The sequence below is a fragment of the Ochotona princeps genome, chromosome 7 (genome assembly GCF_030435755.1).
Source record: "Ochotona princeps isolate mOchPri1 chromosome 7, mOchPri1.hap1, whole genome shotgun sequence".
NCBI lineage: Eukaryota > Metazoa > Chordata > Mammalia > Lagomorpha > Ochotonidae > Ochotona > Ochotona princeps.
The window spans coordinates 17,336,168-17,353,619 of record NC_080838.1 but is presented as its reverse complement, the minus strand read 5'-3'; the positions used below and the strand labels follow the sequence as shown (position 1 = coordinate 17,353,619).

The window sequence follows — 17,452 nt, the reverse complement described above, 5'->3', positions numbered from 1 at the left end:
GACACCAGTTGATGTTATGAAGGGCTAGGAACTGTTCAAAAATGGATTTTTCTATGTCCCTTCTAATGATTAAGTTTATGAGAAAGAAAAATAGCTTTTTTTCCCCCTGGACATTAAAGAAGATTCAGTATGAGAGCTAAATGATCTGATAAGCAAATATGATCCTGCCCAGACGAGGGGCGGTTAACCTTGTTAAACTTGGCACTGTGGCAGGGTCCTGGGATTGGTTTTTGTCTTTCTGATGGAGTTATTGATTTCCAGGCAGCCAATGAGCCTCTACACTTCCTTCCTCTTTTTAAGAGAAAAAATGATGGGAGTTTTGATGATGGCTGTAGGTTGTCTGCCTTGAGATCCTTATTAGGCTGCACTGGACAATGTGGGGGAGCCTGTACAGTCAGGAGGAATCCCTACAATGACCCAATTCTTTTTGCAGCTTAACTCTAAGTGATTATAATAGAAATCCAAAGTCCCTGGCTACATGCTTGATGGTAGTATATTCTTGTAATCTTGCTATAAAGTTTTCTGACTTTAATGGCTATGTTTCTATTGACTGCATGGCCAATTGGATCAACCACAGAGAAATGAGTTATCGGGTTATTTATAAAAACATTTTAGGGAAAACAGTGCTGACTCAGGGATTGACTGGCTAGATCCAAATTACATAAACAGGCTGATGGATGCTGGAACTAGATCAAAGCATTCTCATAATTTGGACATATTTGTTGAGTATTTAGCATGGCTATGTTGAAGGGCTGGATATTGTCTGAATCAGTGTTTGGAATGAGAAATAGGTTCCCCTACCAATAGGACAGAAATGTCATAGTGCTTTTTAATAGATAATAAAACAATAATCCAAGCCAAGTTTTATTTTTACTCGGTATCAATGATTACCACTCTCCAGATGTAATTCTTACTTTTTTTTTAAAAAGAGGCAAATTAAAATCAGTACTCACAATAATTTCAACCTAAGAGAAATAAAAGTTTTATAATTGAGTTTTGTGCTCTCAGCAATTTTAAATAAAAGAAAAAATTCAAAAGCATCCAAAGAATTAACTTGTCTTTACCTGATTCCCATGTATGTTAAACAACAGACCATTTTTAAATTTCCTTTTTGACTAAAAAGAGATATTATTGTGAGATGCTATAGTCACATCTATTTTCTTGTCTGCTGGTTAACACAACGTCAAGGAAAATCAGTATTCAAATACCGGTGATAGTCTGGAATTTTTTCTTAATGGGATTTATATTCTATTTTCACTTGCGAGAAGCCTGTATTTGTGAAAAAATTATGTGTCATTTCAGACACGTGATACTGCCCAGAGGCAGGAACCTGGAGGGAGACCATTGCGACGACCTGTGAACAGGGGGCTGCTGTTCACTCAGTCTCTACCTATGCGTCTCTTGGTGATCAGGCTGTTTTCTTTTTTCTTTTCTTTTTAAAAGATTTTTAAAAATTATTATTGGAAAGGCAGACTTACAGAGAAGAGGAGAGATAGAAAGAGAAAGATCTTTCACCTGCTGGTTCACTCCCCAAATGGTTGCAATGGCTGGAGCTGATATGATCTGAAGGAAGGAGCCAGTAGCCTCCTCTGAGTCTCCCACAAGGGTACAGGGTCCTAAGGCTTTGAACCGCTTTCCACTGCTTTCCCAGGCCATAAGCATGGAGCTGTATGGAAAGTGGAGTGACCAGGATAGGAATTGGTGCCTATATGGGATGTTGGCACCTGTACGGGGGAGGATTAGCCAATTGAGCCATTGTTCCAGGCCCAGATTATTTCCTAATGTGGGGTATCAGTAGACTCTATGGAAATCCTGGTTAATGATTACATCTCAAACTGAGGACAATGGGATTGCCACCCTGGCTCTAGGGCATTTGCAGGGTCAAGTTTCTGGGCTGATTACATGGGGGTTAGGGCTTCAGAATAGTTCAAGGGTATCATTCCAATACATGTAATCTCTGGGTATCTGAGAAGGAATGGTTCCAGGACTTTCCTTTGACTTCCTAAACCTGGGGACACTCAAGACCCTGCTGTGAAACGGTGTAGCATTTTGCCTCTAAATAAGCACATCTGGATCATTTAAATCATCTCTAGGTTACTTATCATACCTAGTTCCAGATACACACTATACACAAAGCTGTTTTACTGTATAGCTTATGGAATAATGAGAAGAAAAATATGCATGTGTTTAGTACAATGGGATATGAAAAAACACACTTGACACAGGTTGGGTGAATTAAAGATACAGAGGGTCAAGTGTACACATATTTGGATATGTCTATGTTCTCTGCCAACACAGGAGGGAAATTTTGGTGGGTCTCTTCAAAAAATAATCACTAACGAATTTAGAAAACTCAAGGGATGCTGTGCTGCACTTGTCAGACTCTATGTTTTTCATCAATTCATAATTTTAAACAGTGATTTCCAAAGCGTGGTGCCCTAGCTGGTGGAATCAGCAACTCTTGGAGGACTTATCACAAATGCACATTCTCAGGCATGCCTACTGACTCAGAGACAATGGGGCTGCCAGTGCTTTCGTGAGCTCCATGGTGATTTGGATGCAGGGTCAAGTGAGAGAACTAGGGCTGCTGCAGAAGAGAGCTCAGCATCTGCAACACACACTAAGGCGAAAGTAAAATTAAAATATATGATTGCGGGGTGGGGCAGGCATTTGGTGCACACGGCTTGGAAGGCCTGCATCCCACATCACAGGGACTGCCTTCATGTCCTGGTCGGGCTTCCAATTCCAGCTTCCTACTAATGTGCGCCCTAACAGGCAGCAGGTGATGTCTCAAGTATCTGAGTCCCTGCCATTCATGTGGGAGATCTGGATGGAGTTCCTAGTTCCTGGCTTTGGCACAGCCCACCCTAGTTGTTGCAGACATTTGAAGCGTAAGTCAGTGAGTGGAAGAGCTGTCTGTCACTGTGTGTCTCTCTGTACATTTGAAAGAAAGAGAAAGGAAAGAAGGAAGGAAAGGGGAAGGAAAGGGAAGGAAAAGAAAAAGAAAAAAATTTTTTGATGCAAAAATCCAATCAAATTACAAACAAAATGTTTGTACCAAAGTAAATTTACCTTACAGTTACATTTTCCATGAAGTGCTTGAAGTACCTGCAAGTGTATGGAATAATGGCTCTTCCCCATTCAGGATAACATGAGAGAGGCACTTACAGATCAACTCAATCCCAATTCCTCCCTGTGTCAAGGGATTTGATACAGATGTCCTGGGGTGGAAAGGAGTGCCTATAGAGCCCTAGTGTTTTCTCTTCTTCTTAAGATTTATTTATTTATTTGAAAGAGTCACAAAGAGGGGGGATAGATGCACAGAGTCTCCACCTGCTGATTTACTCCCCAGAGAGATCCAGCCCAGGGCCAGACCACAAAGCCAGGAGCTTCTTGCAGGTCTCCCATGAGGATAGCAGGGGCCCAGGCAGTTGGGCTATCCTCCGCTGCTTTCCCCAGGCCATTAGCAGGGAGATGGATTGGAAGTGGAGCACACGGGACTGGAATGGTTGCTAATACGGGATACCAGTGTTGCAGAAGGCAGCTTTCCGGAGCGCTAGCCCAGGACCTTGTGTTTTCGTGGGGAATCCACAGTGAGATCCATGAGCAAACATTCGTGGCCTCCGAAATTGAAACCGTGATACATGTGTATGTAGTACACGACCCAGGAGATACATGTGAGCTTATTACATAAACAAGAGCTCCCGGTTGTTTGTAGCATATTTCACTTAAAAGGTGTTTTGGCTGTTACTCATTCAATTGTTTTCATAATTATGTGCATTGCAACCCTAAGGTTGACAAATGCTAACTTAGATCAGGAATTGTTCAGACTGTGGATAACCTTGATATATGTATATTTCTATGCAGGAGGTCTCACAGCTCCCAGCACATTCTTGAAGGGATAGGTGACATTTGAGAAATCAGGACACATTGATAGCAACCCCATAATTGGGCAAAGGATGGAAATTAGGGTTCCTGCTGCTGGGTGATTCTGCTGTTAGCTTCCTGAAAACTCCTTGGATAAGTTTGGAAAGGAGTCATAGATTGGTAGACTGGATTAAAAAACAAAACCCATCTATTTATTGTCTAGAAGAGACACACTTCACCAACAAAAAACAGCGGAAACTATATCGCATGGATTTTGTTGTTTTCTGTTAGTTTCATCTCTTCAAAAACACTTTCTTCTAATTAAATCATTCCATGACTCATAGATCATGCAGTGGCATCATTTTCTTCAAGAAGGTTCTTGATTTTCATTTCTTCAGCTACACGTTAGTCATTTAGCAGCATGTTATTTAACTTCATGGTGTTATTAATTTCTTTTTTCTCCCTGATGTTGATTTTTGTTTTGTGGCTTTTCATTTAAAGGGATGTATAGTAGCTGTGTAATGGAGACTGTCATATCTAGTAACATGTCATTTAACTTCATGGCATTGTAAATTTCTATTCTTTCTATTGTTGATTTTGTATTACGACTTTTCATTTAAGGGGATGTACAGTAGCTGTGAAATGGAGACTAACATTCAGATGTGAGGATGCAATGTAGTATGCATCTCTACTTCCAGACAAAGATAGACTTATAATGAAACTGTTCACTATATCTTGACAATAGGATGCTGGACTATCTGCCATTGTCCATGCCTGCAATGATGGACATATGACTGTGTATGAAGAACTATATTTTCGTAATGATATAGAGGAACCGAGGGGGGGAGGGAATTGGGGGGGGATAAGGGAAATGCCAGGAGCCTATGGAACTGTATCATAAAATGATGATAATAATATAATAAAATGTAAGAAAAAACTTTGGAAAGGATTCTTAGTCTTTTCCTTTACCCCTTACAAAGAGCCTCAGAGTCTCTCTCTCTCTCTCTCTCTCTCTCTCCATTTTGGAGACTGAAGAATCTGATTCTTAAGCGCCTTTCCTATTACAGAGGCTGGGCAGTGCTGGTGTGCCTGCTGCTATAGCATCATGCTTCAGGAACCTTTCAAATGGCAGCAGGGCCAGGGCAGCCCTGCGGACCTCAAGGCCCAGTCTGTGTTCTGGGTATCAGATACCAGTCAGGTGCTGTTGAAAGCTGGTTATTGGAAAGTGAGGTCTTCAGCCAGCTGATCTGATGGCATTAGCAAGACAGATGTGACACGGGATTTTTGCCCCTGTACTCCTGTAGTCACTAAGATGATGATCTAGACATTGGGTCAACAGGCACCAGTATATTCTTGTTGAATATTAGACTTTTTAAATGCTCTAAATACTGCCCCTGTCTCTCCTCCCAGAACTACTGAGACCCCTCCCAGGGCCCACCAGCACCCCTCTATGACCCAGTAATAAAAAGCTTAATTCCTGTTTGCCGCAATCCATTCTGATTGGCTGGTATTATTCTCCTAGCTGTTAAATGGTTGTGAGTATTACCTGGATACAAATACAGCATATAAGGCGTGACACCATTGGCTACACATTCACTTGTAGTTCAGTGCTGGAAAATAGAAAATAGAAGAGGTGTGCACCAGCCTTACCTTGAAACTGATTGACCTGCACGGGGTACGGATTCCGCTGTTGCTGGAGGTGCTGCCGGGGTAGATGTGACTGCTGCAATTGCTGGAATGACACAGGGCAAAAGAGGCAGGGAGGTGAGACAGGGAGAGAAAACTCAATTATACATCCCTAGCAAGGGGGGGAGCATTTTAATTTAATCAACATTGTCTTGAAGAGTAATAGGCATATAGGTGAGTGCACTAGTGTCAAGTGTAGAGTTGCGTGGATTTTCTATACTGAGCTTAAGCCAGGCAACCCAGGCCATCAGGCAGGAAACAGAACACTGCTGGGAGTCCCCTGTGACCCTCACAGCCATCACCCTCCCAATGCCTCAGGGACGCCTCTAGCCTAACTTGAACATCATCAGTTAGTTCCACCTGCTTCTGTACTCCACAGAAAAGAATTCTCTACAGTGCTGCTTTTGTGTCTGGCTTCTTACATCGGCCACTCTGTGAGACTCCCTGATGACATGCATGGCTGTTGCTTGCTCATTCTCATGGTTGAATAGTGTTCCATTGTATGAAGATATAATATGTTGGTAGCTGGTAGGAACACCACCATTATGAGCACCACTGTAGGTGCCTGTTGGTGCCTGTCTGTCGTGTGGATCTGCTACCTCATGAGTACTGTGTACTGAGGGAAGCTGTTTTGACTTGGATGTCCCAACACCACAGGGAGGTGGTGACTGAGCTCAAAGTGACAAGCAACTCCTTTTGAATGACTGAAATGGATGCTTTGGGTCTTCGAAGATGGGATTCTCAGGGGCTCCAACAAAGGCTAATCTCATTCCCATGAAACCACATGGCCTGCAAAATACATCTCTGCAGGTGAAATATTCAGCTCTTACTGTGCTGGGGAAATCACATGGGATTCTTCATCTACCAGGAACCAGGAGGTTCCGTACTGCTAACATTGTTACCAATAGACTTTGAAGACTGTTAAGATCATTATCATGCTACATGTGCAAAGGCAAAGAAAAGTAGAGGGAGGTGGAAATAGCAGAGAAAGAGGTTTTGGTTCTCTGCCTGCATGACCTTGGGGAGGTCAGCTGACCTCCTTCCACAGCTCTTGAATATTCATGAAACACCCTTCAACTGCAAGGGCTCCAGAGAACACAGGACAAGGTCCCTGCTCCTCAGAGTGTTCATTACAGCAATAACATACACTGACCACTTCTTAACGCCTGTGTTTATTTCTGTCTTCTCTCCTCTATAATTTTCTTCTGCTTTTTCTCTCCGAGGCTAGCCAGCATTCTGACAAGCAAACAGAAAAGCAGCTTCTATACCGTTCACTCATCTTGTGCTGTCTACTGCAGTGTTCTGTGGGAAATGGTTGTGACGAATCGGGTTCTGTAGCCCCTTGCAGTGTAGATAAGAAACCAGCAGGTCTTTCAGGCAGCAATGTAAGGGCCTGCTTGAGAGCAGGCTGAGCTTGGAAAAGCAGCTCTGCAGCCAAGCTTCCAGCAAGAATTTTACTGCCCAGCTTGCAACGAGGTTGGGTGTTGGCCTGGAGTCAGAAGCCATGAGTTCCCAGCTCTGTCCCTCTGTGGCTCCGTGGTTTCGGATAAATCATAGCAGCTCCCTGGCCTTAGGGTTATCATGGCTACAATGATGAGGCACCAAGTTCCCAATGTTTCAGATCTAAAATTCTATGTTCTGTCAAGGCGTGCTACATCGGCGAGAGGCGACACGCTTTACGCTCTCGGAGAATAAGGCATTAAATGTTACTTCGTGCCTGCTTTCAACCTGCCTTGCTCTGATTTCCAAGTCCACGGAGACTCATGTTCAAATTCCCAAAGACACGCAGGATCCCAAATCCTTCCGTTTTGCCTCACATGGGCTCTCAGGAAACTCAAGTGTTTCCAAAATGGAAAGTGCTGAGACACTGTTCAGTGCTGGAGAGATCAAGCTGAGGAGCACAGTGTTGATACGCCAATATTTAGTCTTGAAATGGGAAGCTGCGAGCATACTACTGGTAGACCTCTGGGAACATTTGCAGCAGTAAGCATGTCCTCACGTGTAGGCTGGCAGTGACCCTGGGGGGCGTGTGACAGGTCCCCACAAATGCATGTGCGGAGTGCACAACTCCCAAAGAATTGTACAGACATCAATCATTTTATATCATCCTCCCCCAGGCTTCTATGAGGGGGGTTATTAACACCTAACCTGGCAGATGAAGAAAGGGGCAAGTTACTTTGCAAGCAGAGAGAAGATGCTGACCTTGAGCAGAGAGAGCTTTGCTGTGTCCCCCTGCATCTGTTGGTACACACAGCTGCTAAGAAGCCATACACATAGACCCTTCAAAAAATGCATGGGAAACGCAAGTAAAGGATGTGTTTGTGTTGGGACAAAGTTTCTGAAACCCATGCCTACAAAGGGCTTTCCAAACAGCTGTGGAACATGTAGATTAGGAAAACATTGTACATAGAGTTCAGGGTTGCTTTGTATCAAAATAAACTTACCTTTCAATTTCCTTTTCCAGAAATGCTTTGAAGTCCCCTTGGAATCAGACCACAGTTTCTTATTCTGTTATCCTCCCCCAGGATAGCAGCCCTATACTGTCCATAGCCAAGATTCTCAGCGCTGGTTCCCTTTCTTTCGCCATCATCCTGATGCATGTCTGCTCTTGCTCTGCCACCTCCTGCCTTGCTCCTGGGAAACCTAGCTAACTTCACCCTGCAACAACAGCCGCTCTCCTGGCCCAGCGGGCTGCGTTCAGCCACTGAGCCTGCTGCGTACGCTTTGCTCGCAGCACGCACATCAGAAACCATCACTCAAAGCACCTGAAATGGCCTGGGATTGGCTGAGGGGAGGGTTTCTGAAGCCCAGCTTCTCTCTGCAGTTCCATTTATCACTGTCTGAGAGATATTAGCATGCTTCCTTGTCACACACCTTATGCAGGGTGAGAGGGATGCGGGTTTGTTTGTACAATAGCTGCCAGGCAGCTGACTGACCTTGGTGAAAAGGGAGATAATTACATAGCTGTAAAGGAACAAAAGCAGAAATGGAACGTAAGGGAATTGTGCTCCACAGTACAAATTCTTCTCTTTGGGAAATGGCTGGTGTGACTCTGAACTGCTGTTCTTGGCTAGCAGGGCCATCTGCGAACCTGTGTCCCACACGGTACCTTGGATATATGTGGGGGGTGGATGTTTGGAACAGTTCCAAAACTCTGACCCAGTTAGGAACATTCTAGAAGGTTAGCTATGAAGCATAACTGGGGGGAAGAAGGGGAGGAATGAGCTCTATAAAGGCAGATGAAGAAAGAGGCATCTTCATTTGTTCTATTACAAAGAGCTTGCGGGGTGGATGCTTTCCTTGTGCAGGCCCTTGGAGAAGTTGACTAGGGGTCCTCTCTGAACAGCCTCCAGCCTTTCCCAGAGGTAATGTTACAACAGGCACAGCCATCCATGAAGGCAAAACAAATGGAAGCAGACAGGCGCAGTATGCAGGGAGAGCTACTTCCGCAGCTGGAAGAATGATATGGCAAGGGTGGACACAGAAGCTGGTTGGAAAAGGTGTATTTGTGTCAGGCTTCAGCCCACAGCTTTCTTGAACTGTGTTAAAAGCTGTTGGGAAGATTTCTTAAGTGTGACCCCCAGGTCAGGTTTCCAGGTAGTTCTGTTGGCCTATTGTTACATCATTGTCCCTGGTCCTTTGTTCGTGACCAGCTCTATAGAATTCTCAATCCCTCCTCCTGCCACGTTCCTCCAAGAAACAAAGTTCTCTGAGTGATTATTTTTTGAATCATGTTAGAAATATGAAGGCTTAGGGAGAATGGAAGCTGGTCCCAAGGTGTGCTCACAACATGGCCCCTCTATCTAAAATCAGGAGACGGGGCAGGTGTGGGTTGAAAAAATGTCTGGCAAAAGGAGCTTGAAGATGATGGTGGAGTGCAGTCTTGGGGGAATAGCCTAATTCCTTATAGGAAAAAAGTCCAGTTATTGGTGAGGTCTCCATCCCACAGGTGGTCCCATGATTCCCAGGAAATGCTAGACTGTGAGGGAAAGCGGTAGAGGACACAAACTGTGATCCTGTCACAGACAGCAGGTGCCAAATAAATGCATGCAAAAATGAATGTGTCACACCGTGGGGGAATGTTACCTGCTCAGCCAGAATCTGCTGCTGCTGCTGCTGCTGCTGCCGCTGCTCACGCAGGAACTGCTGCTTCTGCTGCTCCATCAGCTGGGCCCGCTGGTCCATGAGCATCTGCTTCATGAGCGCCGCCTGGGGCTGGCTGCCCAGGAAGCCTGGAGCCCCAGGACTGGCCCCAGAGACCAGGCCTCCAGAGCCCGGCGCCACTGTGGACTGCATGGGGCCGCTGCTCCGGGGAATCCCCACGGAGTGCTGCTGCTCCTGGGAAGAAGAGATGGAGACATGGTGACCCACTGCTAGTGGAAGGGGAAGCTCCAGGCACTGGGAGCAGGCAGAGGTCCAGGCTCAGGGACTGGGCTCTCACTTCGTGTGGTTGCCCAGCAAAAGTGAATACGCCCTCACTTTGAGCCAGGAACCTTGGAACAAGGCATCTTGGCCGTGCCTGTTAAGCAAAACTCTTTTCTGTCTACTTGGCCAAAATGGTTGACTTCTCATATAGCAACATGGCTGGAGTTGTTGAGTCACCAGATCTGATATTTGATATCTTGGAGCTGAGATCTCTATTTCAAAAATCTTGCTGGGCAGAGTCATTGATGGGGACGAGCGTTTTACACTGACCAAGGCTGTTATCTGCCAACATCTTTAGAAACAGGACCCAGTCTCTCAGATCCAGGGTTATTTAATTACGGGGTGGGGTGGGGGATGGACTGGATCACTTGAATCCCTGCGGCAACTTAAGGACTGGACCTCAGGCCACAGGAGGTAAAGCAGTAGAGACCTCAGTTCACACAGCCCAAGGGACTACCGGGGTGGGGGGTCTTCAACAGCTGCACAGCGTAGACTGCCAGGGGAGGACAGCTGAGGCTTTGAGATGTATGTGGCATTAAGATTCCTTTCCACATTCTTCCTCCACATTCTACTATACACGCTTAGCAGCAGCAAGCATTGTCTGAACAGTCTACCAAAATATTCTAAATTCACTACTGTGTCAAGCAGTCTGATCCAAGAGGAGTTGACTCGTGGGCTGCAGAGGGTTGAACACAGGTCGTAGTGGGCATGGCGTTTTTGTGAGAACTAAGAAGTAACAGAAGAACGTGAATAACAAAATCTTTATCCAACTGGAGCTTAACAATTCCCCCTCTTTGCTTTACTGTCCTTTGGAAATGGATATAGTCAATCTCTCAGGCAGTTTCCGCTCCAAGCAAGGGCCTGGGGTTTATCTTGGTGTGTCCTGGACAGATAGCCTCTGGTTGCCTCCCCACATCCTGGGCTGGCCGCACTCCCGTCTGATCTTGAGCCGTCACGTTCCCTGTTTTGTGGATTCCCTAAACTGTCTTCAGTGGCTCTTGCTTTTGCTCTGCATCACCCAAAAGGAAACAGAGCCAGCAAAACCAAACTAGTTTTCTCACCAAGAAACAACAGCTTCATGAGTTCTAGTGAGGTAGTCCAGTAGCTTCTGCCCAGCTAGGACCTGGAAGCACTGAATTTGACCCCAAACTTGGCAGCCCTTCCTCTAGCTCAAGCCCTCCTGAGTCCATGATGGATTCCAGGTCAACAGCACCTAAGAACTACCTGTGGACTAAGTGTGAGGGTCCTTCAAAAAGCAAGCTTGTTCTGGTGTCTCCAAATTCTGAAAGTCTCAGTTTTCCGCACTCTGCATGTTACACAAGCCTCATGAAGAGCCTTGACCATGGTGTCCCTCTTGGCAGTACACTGCGTTCCGTTCTTCATAGCTAAGCACTGTTGCTGCAATGAGGGTAAGTTTTTGTCTTTGTATACTCTGTAAAAACACAATTACTCAGTAGACAGTAATGAGCTGTCAGCTGATATTGACAAAAATGTTTTATACTGAGAAGCAGGAGGGGGTCTAATGCCCCCTGAAAGTGTACTTTCTGACTGAAGCCTGCAGGGGGCTACATATCTGGGGGGGTGCCGTCCCTTTTGCTGCAAACGTTTGTCTCTTTCCAAGGCTGTTCTCACCACCACCAGACACAGGTGACGAACAGACTGGACGCTGGAACCAATATGAATTCACAGCGGAAGTACACACACCCAGCCAAGGAGCAGCAACAATTCCCTCCAGTGCTTTTCAGTATTATTCGATACTTCTCTGGAATTGATAAGGAGGTGCAAAGCTGCAAGGAAACGAGACCCAAGAATGATATAAAGTTTTTTTCAGCTCGATTGTTTGGGAGGGGTGGGTTGGCTGAGCTGGGCTCTGTTGATCTCGGGCGCTGGGATGTGTGTCCAGCCCCCACGCAGCTGGGGAGTGGGCCAGAGAGAGGCAAGGTATGCATGGGGACTTGACAATGGTCGCTTCCTGTCCCTGTCTTCCTGAGACCCAAAGTAGTACTTCAAAAACTCTTTCGGTCGGGCAGGTCAGGTTATTACTCCCCGGTATTGCCCCCAGGGATTTCTCTCCAAAGCCTTCGCATGCAGGTTAGCTGAGGGAGAGGTGACCCCCCCCATCCAGACCCTCCCCAAGCAGGTGGGCCTTTGTACATCGCTCATGGACTGCCTTCCACAAGCCCCAGCTCTGGAACTCTCCCACCAGGTTCCTGTACCAAGTCACAGCAGGTGGGAGAGGCCTGCAGCCCCCGCTCCGCCTTGGGATGCAGCCCGCACCCTTGCTGCAGCAGCTTGGAGGCCCAGGCCCAGGCCCCGAGGTGCTGCCCCCAGTTTGTGAGGGCCCCACACACTGGGTTGTGCCTGTTAGAAGAAACCAGGCTGCGCCTTCGTCATGCGAAATGTGATGCCTTGAAGCCAAATGAGACAGTATTTTTAGTGTTTTAATTGCTGGCTTGTTCTCCACTGCCTGCCCGGGAGTCCTCCCTTTGTGTCCTCCGCTGCTTCCCCTTCAGATCCAGGGGCCCTCGTGGGTTTCCCTTTTCGCTAAACCCTCTCCCTATTCAGGGAAATAAAGGGAGAAAGTCCAGGAACCAAAGTCAAGAATCTATCCTACCCATCTTTCCCTCTGGGGAAAAGAATCTTAGCCTTTTAGGGCTAAAAAGTGAGGCGGGAGATGTCAAAACAAAACAGACACCACTCTCATCTCCCCTAAGGTTAGGTTTTCAGGTTCCCCACAAATCCCAGCCACTGTGAAAACAATCTAAGAACGAGCCAGCTGTTTATTTAGAAACCCCAGCGCGGGTCAATGTTGATTTCTCTGAAGTGTTTGCAAGCGGTGTTTGGGTGAGGGAGAATCAGGGCTGCTGGCGGCTCCGGGGAAAGGAGGGTCCCTTTGAGGCTGCGGGGGGCTCCGGGGACGCGTGCGGGAGGACACCCCGCGGCCGTGGCCTTCTGCAGGCGACCCGGCCCGGGACGCGGGAGCCACGCGGGAGCCACGCGGGAGCCACGCGGGAGCCACGCGGAGCCGGGAAGCCGCCGCCGCCGCGCCGCCGGCAGATGGCGCTGTGAGGCCGGCCTGGGCCAAGGCGCGCCGCCCCGCCCGCCCCGCGCAGATGGCTCAATCCGGCGGGCGCGCGGCCGCGGCGCTGGCGGGCCCGGGCAGTCAAGTGTTACTGCGTACAGCAGGTAGCCTGGCAACTGCGAGCATAATACCGAGCAGATGGTGCTCGCGCGGCGTGATGGACACCGCGCACGACAGCCCGAGACAATCCAGGAATTCCCTGGTGACTCGAGGCCCTCTTTACACAAAATGAGTTCTCTCCTCACCGCCGCCCGGCTCGGGGTGCGTTCCTCTCCTCTGCGCTCCCCTCCCCTTCCCCACGCCCCCGCAACGGAGCTGGCTGCTCACGACCGAGACTTGGCGCTTCCCGCCCAAGGGGAGGGCGCGGAAGGAAACGGAAGGGCCGGGAGCTGGCGGGAGAAGGAGTGTAGTGTGAGGGGGGCGAGGAGAGGAGCCGGGTCAGGCAGCGGGCACCACCCAGGGGCCGCAGGGTGGCGTGTCCCCTCTCCCTGCCGCGCCCCGGCGCGCACCTGCCCCGAGAGGGCCCCCTCAAGCCGGCGCGGGGAAGGCTCGCGGGCTTGGTGGGCGCGCGGCCTGCGAGCTGCCTGTGGGGACTTTAGGAATTGATTTAAACTGTCCCCTGGGGCGTCATTTAGCCTCTCCACTGCAGCCTTTCAAGCTGACAAGTACTTGGCCGACTTGGAAAAGGCAGTCGGGGCCCCGGCGCTCCCGCCAGCCGGGCGAGGCCTCTGGGCGCTGGCGTCCCTAACAAAGGAGCCGGCGCGCCGACCCCGGGCGCGGGCCGAGGGGCGGTGGCCGGCGGGATGCGTGGGGTCTCCGGGGACCGCGCGTGTCCAAGCCCTACCCCGGCCACCCCGCACCGGCCAGTGGCCCGGGAGTGTAGGCGATCCAGGAGGGGACCTGCTGAGCTACGGGGGAAATAAATGCGTGCACGAATCTCTCCTCTCTCCCTTATCTCTCTCTCTCTCTCTCTCTCTCTCTCTCTCTCTCTCTCTCTCTCTCTCTCTCTCTCTCTCTCTCTCTCTCACACACACACACACACACACCCGATCAAAGAAAAAGCAGTCTGCAATCCAAACAGATATCCGCCCAAGATCTGTACGCTCCTTCTTTGCCCGCTACCCCCAACTGCTCCAGTTTTCCAGAAGGTACAAGAGTGTCAGACGTGAGGGCTACATTCACTCCTGGCTGGGCACAGGGCCAGAGCAGCGGGGGGTGGGGGTAGGAATCCATCAGAGTTTGCATCTCTTAAAGAACTCTATTCCACAGGCCGCCCCTTTGACAATGAAAACTTCAGAGTCTGTCGAGTGGAGTTCATGAGGTGGTGCAGAAGAGGAAATGATGATGAGGAAGGTGCTAAAAACTCCCCCCTGCCCTTCCAGGATGGGCAGTTGGGGAACACCCCAGGGCTTAAGGCAGGGCTTCCCCAAGTGTGCTGCCTTGGAGCTTGTGAGACATGCAAAGTCCCAGGGCACCTCCGGGCAGTGGGGACGGGACACGTGGTGGTTAGCTGGCTCTCCAGGTGACCGCAGGTGCAAGTAATCCTGGTGGCCACTGCCGGTCACAGGCATCTTTTGCTGGGATTCCTATTGCAGATTCCTCTGCATTTGAAACAAAATTATCACTTACTTGGGCCAGTGATGTCTGAGCAAAGCCAAGTGTCCTGAGCAAAGCCCAAGCCCGAGATTCCTCCAGGTAGGACACGATTTGGTCGCCCCTCTGCTGTGAAGGTTGGGAGGTGCCCAGGCAGGAAGAAGGGAGTTCAATGTAACTAACTAGCTTGCTAAGAGAACACCAGCCATCACCAAGCTTTCCCAGGTGTGACGTGAGCACCAGGGAAAGCTATGGTTCTGATAAAAAAATTCCCAGCGTTGCGGAGAGCCTAAGGAACTTGTCTGATGCCCCCCCCCCCTCACACCCCTCCAGCCAGCAGTGGCATCTTTGGGATTTTGACTTTTCCACGGACTATGACATGCATCTGGTCTTAATTGAGCAGACCACCCAAGAGAACTCTGGGGCATAAAGAAATGGGCATGGTAGGGGAAGCGGCCTGGACACAGTCCGAAAAAGGCCGGAACACTATCGGGATCAAAGGCTGAGCCTGCAAAGTGCACAGAAACACACTTTATTTTGTATATGGGATCTGACTGCCCAAATCGGGATGCCTCCGTGTTATCAACTTCGACATTTAAACAAAGGGCACATGAAGAGACCATTCACCCTTGAGGGCAAGGAAGAAACAAAAACCGAAACTTTGTAGTTCCCTTTGAAGTGGCTCATAGATACGGTTTCAGGATGGCTTACAGGCCTGGTAGGATGGGCTTGCACTCTGGATTGGGAGAGTCACTTGTGCTCCATTCAGAGCAGAATTGCACCAGGGCCTTCCCCCTGCGAGCACCTCTGTCTAGAAGGGTATTCAGGAAGGCTGCTGGGAAAGGTTTGTTTCCTGATGTGCGGTGCTGTTGTCTCCAGGACGGTTGAGTTTTGGAGCAATGCCTATCAATTTAGGAAGCTTCTGGCTCTAATAGCAGTGACTTGAGGCGCAAGGCTAAGGTGGCTCTTGGGTTCAGTAGAGTTTGTTGTTTGATCTTCAAGAAAGGAGAATCCAAGTGACCCTGACCAAAACTCTGCTCCAGCACATGTCTGGTGATGGTCACACCCCATCCATATCAGAGTCATTGCCACCACCTCTCTGTCATGAGTTTCCGGTTTTAGTTTAGCTCCCAAAATAATGCAGCTACAACTTGAAACTTGGATTTCTTTCTAGGTCTTCAGTGAGCAGAGTGGCATCTCTACATTTGATAAAGCAACTACCATTAGCCCCTGGTAACCATGGGATCTACATCGGAGGGCTCAGCCAACTGTACACAGATCGAAACTATTAAAGGAAACACTGCATCTGTATTGAACATGTACCGACATTTGTTTCACTATTATTCCCCGAAGAATACAGTGTAACAGCTGTTTATACAGCATGCACATTAGGTGTTATAAGTAATTTAGAATGAGAGGGTGTGGACAGGGTCTGTGTAAATACAACACTGCTTAGGATAAGCCACTTGAATATCCTCAAATTGTGGTGTCCCTAGGGGGTCACAGTTGTTTCTTACAAAGTTTGCTCTGGTGGTTTAGCGCCTGCATTCCCAACTGAAGTGCCTGGGTTTAATGCCCACCTCTGGCTCCTGCTTTCCCGGCTTCTGCCGATGCAGCCTCTGAGAGGCGCTGGTGATGGCTCAAGTAATTCAGCTCTTGCCACTCATGTGGTAGAACCAGAATGCGTTCTTGGCTTCTGGGTTTGGCTCTGCTCTTGCGGGCATTTGAGGCATGAAGTAGAGATTAGGAGCTCTTTGTCCCTTTCTCAATAAGAACATATTAAAAATATGTGGTTTGATGATCCCCCTCGCCAACCAATCACTGCAGAGAATAGTGCAGAAATGTATGAAGATGCCAAAGGCACTACGTGTGTTCTACACGCCAAGATAACCATCCTTGATGTGTTGCTGTGTTTTGCATTTCCTTTCCTTTTTCCCCTTGTGTGCCGAGACAGCTCCCATGTCCACTGTCATGGTCTATGCGTGATTGTGTACCCTGCTGGGTCTTTCTAAGTGACTCGAGAGAGGTGGCAGGCTCCAGCTTTCCCAGTGCTTACCAGTGATAATCTTCTGACAGGAAGACATCCTTATGGCATCCTTCCTGGCCAAGTCTCTGGTAGTTGGGGACTGGACTACATGTCTTCCCAGCATCCAGCACAAAGCTGGGTCTACAGTAGAACAACAACAACAACAAAATACTTGCCGAACTCAACTAATTTGCTACGAAGCCCTTTAGCTTAAAGCCATACTGGGGATTACGGGAAATGAGAAAGCAGTATGGTTTTCCATGTACTACTTCTCTAAGCTGCCCTCAGACTCTTGCTGACTATTAAGGAAAGGGTTAAAGGTGGCAGTGCAGCCTGAGCTGTGAAGTGACACCAGTCATCGGAGAGGTCAGGCTGTCAAGGCCTTTCTTGGAGGAGGAAAAAAAAAAAACAACGAAAATACCATTTGTCCTTATCAGCACTTGGAGTGTGGTCACCCTATGTCATTCCAGGGAAAACACAACTTTGAGAGTTATGCTTCTCCGCTGCCTTTGATGTAAATTATAGTCGTTCTGATCCCTTTGTTGTAATTAATTCCAACACCAAAGCAACTCTAAATTGGTTAAAAGTTCATTAGTGCATAACAATAGGAGCTTGATTAAATAAATTATGGTACATCCATACCATGAGTACTAGGCAGCCAATAAAAATCATGCTTTCGCAGACTATCTAATCACGCAGAAAAAAGGTTACCACATAGAGTTAGAGAGAGGGGAGAGAAACAGTACTGCAACCTTAGCTGCTGAATAATCTGG

The 17,452-nt window shown here is 48.2% G+C and overlaps 1 protein-coding gene across 1 annotated transcript in view; it reads right to left on the bottom strand.

Annotated features, from left to right (window-relative positions):
• The window catches only part of MAML3 (mastermind like transcriptional coactivator 3), a 450,207-nt gene that overhangs the window by 3,596 nt on the left and 429,159 nt on the right, over positions 1 to 17,452 (bottom strand). Inside the window, exons 3-4 of the mRNA XM_036494970.2 lie at positions 9,640 to 9,891; positions 5,518 to 5,599 (exon numbers count right to left, since the gene is read on the bottom strand). Coding sequence (XP_036350863.2) covers positions 5,518 to 5,599; positions 9,640 to 9,891 — 334 coding nt within the window. The remainder of the gene's footprint in view (positions 1 to 5,517; positions 5,600 to 9,639; positions 9,892 to 17,452) is intronic.